Source organism: Chiloscyllium plagiosum, unplaced genomic scaffold (genome assembly GCF_004010195.1).
Source record: "Chiloscyllium plagiosum isolate BGI_BamShark_2017 unplaced genomic scaffold, ASM401019v2 scaf_10527, whole genome shotgun sequence".
Classification (NCBI taxonomy): Eukaryota; Metazoa; Chordata; class Chondrichthyes; order Orectolobiformes; family Hemiscylliidae; genus Chiloscyllium; species Chiloscyllium plagiosum.
Window position 1 is genome coordinate 1 of NW_025205805.1, and position 5,357 is coordinate 5,357.

Here is a 5,357-nt window from a genome sequence, read left to right on the forward strand (position 1 = left end):
GGTTCAAGATGGCAGCTCACCCCCCACCTTCTCAAGGGGGGCAACTAGGGACGGGGCAATAAATGCTGGGCCCAGCCAGCGACACCCACGTCCCAGAAGTGGGTAAATCATTAATGCCCATGCCTTTCCTCTTCGCCACGGCGCCAGTGTAGTTGCTTTGGTGTTGTTGGCACTCTGGCGGAGATTGGCAGGGTGGAGAGACAAACCCTTGTGCTTTCTTTGCAGTTTGCAAGTACACAGTCCACGAACGATGTGCCTCCAAAGCTCCCTCCTGCTGTATCCGAACGTACGCAAAATCCATCAAGGACACCAACGTAAGCTGTTGTCTGGTTTCCTTTGCTTCTGTTCTTCACGTTAATCGGTGATTGTTTCTCGTTCTCCCCCTTGGCGTGGGACTGGGCAGCAGGCCTCAGACCGTCTCTGTGAAAAACAAGCCCGAGCCACAGGGACGGACACCCACTCAATAGGAAGGGGGGGGGGGGAGAATTCAGCCCCTCAGCCTGCTCTACCATTCCTTTGGCTCACAGCTCGTCACCTCAACTCTGCTCTGACATCTGCCTCGGTCACCCTCGTGGATTGAAGTCCGTCGGATTCCGGCTCGCTCTCGGGAAGAGAATTCCAAACAGTAATGACCCCCCCCCCCTGCCCGAGAGAGGAAATCCTTCCTCGTTCCTGGCTTGGCTGGGATGCGTTTGAAACAACGTCTGCTATTTCTCCTCTCCCCTGACAAGGAGAGACGTTGTCCCAACCACCCCGCTGAAATCTCAACAAAGATGGCCTCGCCTTCTTCCAAGCAGCTCGAAGCCTCCATCCCAGGATTCGGCGGGGGACTCTCGGTGTGGTCTCAGCGACACCTTACCCAATTGGAGCTAGGCCTTCCTCCCCCGTTTCTGTTGTATTCCCACTGCAATAAAGGCTGATAGCCTCACTGTAGCGACATGGTGACCTGTTGTCATTCCTAATCAAGGACACCCAGGTCCCTCTGCATCACTGCATTCTGCAATCTCTCTCCATTTCCCCTCGGGCTTTCTCTAATCCTTTGACCCCACATTGTTCACCCTCTGCCAATCCACCCCCCCTGAACCGACCTCGATCCCTTTGCATCCTCCCTCTCGCCTCGCTATCTTTGGCTGCGATACAGTCTGTGCCTTCGCCCGAATGTTAATTGCCAGGAGCCGAGACCCCAGCCACGGTCCCCGTGACACTCCACTGGTGAATGTCCTGGATAGTCATTTTCAGGCCCTGGCATTTCCAGAGTTTTTCATCAGAACGTTCACGGAGTGACATCTCAGGCAGGACTATGCCCCGTCTGATCAGATGAGAGCTGGCAAAAGGGGAACCGTTGGATTGTAACTCGCAGCGTGTTTTCTGCACAGACCCTCCTCGGGGTTGGGGGAGGGGGAGGGGGGTGGGGGGGGAGGGGAGAATGCCAGAATCTGGCCAATTTCCGGAGCTTGTAGGGATAGCAACCAGACAAAATCCTGGCGACCAAGCCTCTCATTCCCATTCCCTGCTTGGCATTCGAACGGCTCGTTTCTTGAGCAGGGGCAGACACAACGGGCCAAGGGGCCACTTTCTGAGCCATTCATTGCTGAATCCTGCCTCATTTCCCTGTCATTTGGGGAGCACTCACTTGGAGGTGGAGTATCATAGCGTCCCCACAGTGTGGAAGCAGGCCATTCGGCCCCTTGAGTCTACCCCAGCCATCCAAAGAGCATCCCTATCCCTGTAATTCTGCAATTCCCATGGCGAACCCACCTACCCTGTACTTGGCTGAACACCAGGATTTGGAGATGTTAAGTTAAAAATCACACAACGCTAGGTTATAGTCGGACAGGTTTATTTGGAAGCACTAGCTTTCGGAGCGACACTCCTTCATCAGGCGGTTGTGGAGAATAAGATTGTAAGACACAGAATTTATAGCGAAAGTTTACAGTGTGATGTAACTGGAATTATATATTGAAAAAGTCCTGGATTGTTTGATAAGTCTCTCATCTTTTAGACTGACCATGTTGGTTTCAATTCTTTCAGATGTTCAGACTGATTCTAACCTACAAAATGAATTTACAGTATCTTACATGGATTCATGCAGGATTCGTGCACACACACTCAGACCCTCTCTCATACACACACATACACTCCCACACACACCCTTTAAATCCCTTTACACTCACACTCGCACACATACACATACCCTCTCACAGACACTCATAACCACCTCCACCCCCACCCCCCCACACACACACCCACATGCACGCATACGCATATACGTTTGTGAGGTGAATTTGTATTTGCAGAATTACATTTTACTTTGCACAAAAACTGCATGAATCCATGTAAGATTCTGGACACGGGGAGAATGTGCAAACTCCACACAGACAGTCACCCGAGGTTGGAATCGAACCTGGGACCCTAGCGCTGTGAGGCAGCAGTGCTGACCACTGAGCCACTGTGCCACCTCTGGAAGTTCCCTCATGGCCAGCCCCAATCCGAGAGGAAGATCCAAGGAGCCTAGGAATTGAACCGGCTCCTTGGTCCCTTACTCCATCGCTTCGGGGATGTCAAGTCAAGGATGAGCTGGTCCTTTTAGGTGGCATTTTCTGCTTGGGTAGGAGAGAGAACCACCGCAGTCCCAGAGCTGAGGTTGCTCAGTCCCAGAGCTGATGTCAACTGCCCTTGTCTATGCCCCAAGGGGGGAGGGGGGGGGGGTGGGGGGGGGAGCACGTTAGTGGCACTATCCTCAACATATGATTGGGTAGTGTAGGTGATCAGGCTTGCTGGCACTGGCTGGGCTGAGGCCTGAACGGGCACAGTGCCCAGTTCTCGTGCCAAGGGGAGCAGCAACGTTGGGCTTGTTGGCACTCCCAGGACTCGGATCTCCCGGAGAGGAGCAGGCTGCAGTGGGATACCCTGTCAGAATAGTCATTGGAGAATAGGAGGAGGTCACTTCACTGGACCACAGAGGTCATCGGAGCAGATGGGTTCAAATGTCACCCTGGCAAAGAGTGGCATTTAAAATCAGGAAATTCAAGCTGGCATTGAGAGCCGGTCTCAGCAATAGTGAGCATTGTGAGAACGTGCCTGGTTCACTCATGCCCTTCAGCGACAGAAATCTGCCATCCTTACCTGGTCTGGGCCTGCATGTGACTCCAGACCCACAGCGATGTGGTTGACTCTTAACCACCCTTTGAAATGGTCAAGCGAGCCAATTCATGCAAGGGCAGTGAGAGCTCGGAAACCAATGCAGGCTCATTCCCCAGGAACAAGACCTGGGACGGTGTTGTCACATGATCCATGTGAACCCTGGTTTGTTCGGGCAATGTCTTTGATTGAATCACGTTTTCTCTTTGCCCATACTCGGGGCCTAGGTCATGAAACACATGTGGGTCGAAGGGAACTGTAACATCACCTGTGGGAGTTGCCAAAAAACCATAAAGAGCTTTCAACGGCTGACCGGCCTTCACTGTGTCTGGTGTCACAACACGGTGAGTGTTTGATTGTTCATTGTGAACCATTCCTGTCATTTCCAGCATGTCAGGAACATCTAGTGACATTAATCCATCATGTAACCTGACTCACTGTTACTACCTGTACCTTCACATCAGGTCATTAACAGAGCATGACCGTAATATGTAATCGTAATTACTCTAACTGGCGTAATGTCAGTTATCAACCTATTGTCGAATCCATCATCATTCCTGTAATTGTTTTACAAAGATCTGCAGTTCTGAGTGTTGACATAACCAGTGTGGTTTTAGCAATCGCTTTGAACAGCAGTAATCAAGATGCTACTGTGGTGAGATATATGAGCAAATTTTTAGGAGGTTTATAGCTCAGGTTGATGTTCTGGATGTAGGTTTGCTCGCTGAGCTGGAAGGTTCATTTCCAGATGTTTCGTCACCCTACTAGCTAACATCACCAGTGGGCCTCAGGCAAAGCAATGCTGATAATTCCTGCTTTCCATTTATATGTTTGGGGTTCCTTGGGTTGGTGATGTCATTTCCTGTGGTGGTGTCATTTCCTGTTCTTTTTCTCAGGGGGTGGTAGATGGGGTCTAACTCGCTGTGTTTGTTGATAGAGTTCCAGTTAGAATGTCATGCTTCTAGGAATTCTCGCGCGTGTCTCTGTTTGGCTTGTTCTAGGATGGCAGACTACTCAGACCCCTTGGCATCATGGTAGCCCACAAACCCACTAAAACAGCAGCTAATGAACTTGAAAGACCCTATACAGACAACAAGCAAAACTAATGTCATTTACAAAATACCGTGCAAGGACTGTAACAAACACTGCATTGGACAAACAGGCAGAAAACTAGCCACCAGGATTCATGAACATCAACTAGCTACAAAACGACATGACCTACTCTCACTAGTATCCTTACATACGGATAAGGAAGGACACCACTTCGACTGGGACAACACATCCATCCCAGGACAAGCCAAACAGAGACACGCACGAGAATTCCTAGAAGCATGGCATTCCAACGGAACTCCATCAACACATTGACTTGGATCCCATTTACCACCCCCTGAGAAAAAGAACAGGAAGCGACTTCACCACAGGAAATTACATCACCCATCCAAAGAAACCCAAACATATCAATAGAAAGCAGGAATTATCAGCAGTGCTTCGCCTGAGGCCCATTGAAGGTGTTACCTAGAAGGGTGACGAAACGTCTGGAAATGAACCTTCCAGCTCAGCGAGCAAACCTACATCCATATAATAGTAAAGGTATCGAAGTATGTGCAGGAATGGATGCGAAGGAAATCTCCGAGGATGAGACCGGAACTGAAAGGCTTTCAAACTAGAAACATTGAGCAGGCTGGGGCTCTCTGTCCGGCAGACTGAGCAGGAACCTGTTTGAGAACTTTAAAATGATAAAGGGGATGCATACCGTGACTGGTTGACATGGTGGGGAATTGCAAAGCTCGTGACCTGAACAGAAGACAGTCACTGGGCAAGTCCAATCTGCATTTGGAGAACAGACTGCTAACACTGAGAGAGTGGGGCAAGTGTCAAATACTGTGCCCTCACGGAGAGTCGGGAATGTGAAAAGTGCCAATGAAGTTTGGGGAAAACTGGTTACCTCAGATGACAACGGGATCTTGACCAGATGGGCCAATGGGCTGAGGAGTGGCAGATGGAGTTTAATTTAGATAAGTGTGAGGTGCTGCATTTTGGGAAAGCAAATTTTAGCAGGACTCACTTAATGGTAAAGTCCTCGGGAGTGCTGCTGAACAAGGAGACCTTGGAGTACAGGTTCATAGCTCCTTGAAAGTGGAGTCGCAGGTAGATAGGATAGTGAAGAAGGCGTTTGGTATGCTTTCCTTTATTGGTCAGAGTATTGAGTACAGGAG

At 50.0% G+C, this 5,357-nt stretch overlaps 1 protein-coding gene across 1 annotated transcript in view; it reads left to right on the top strand.

Annotated features, from left to right (window-relative positions):
* Positions 1–203: 203 nt before the first annotated feature.
* Positions 204–5,357, top strand: part of LOC122546469 (diacylglycerol kinase beta-like) — a gene marked incomplete at its 3' end in the record, with an annotated part of 10,292 nt that continues 5,138 nt past the window's right edge. Inside the window, exons 1-2 of the mRNA XM_043685173.1 lie at positions 204–314; positions 3,369–3,485. Of these exons, the coding sequence (XP_043541108.1) occupies positions 3,372–3,485 (114 nt within the window). The remainder of the gene's footprint in view (positions 315–3,368; positions 3,486–5,357) is intronic.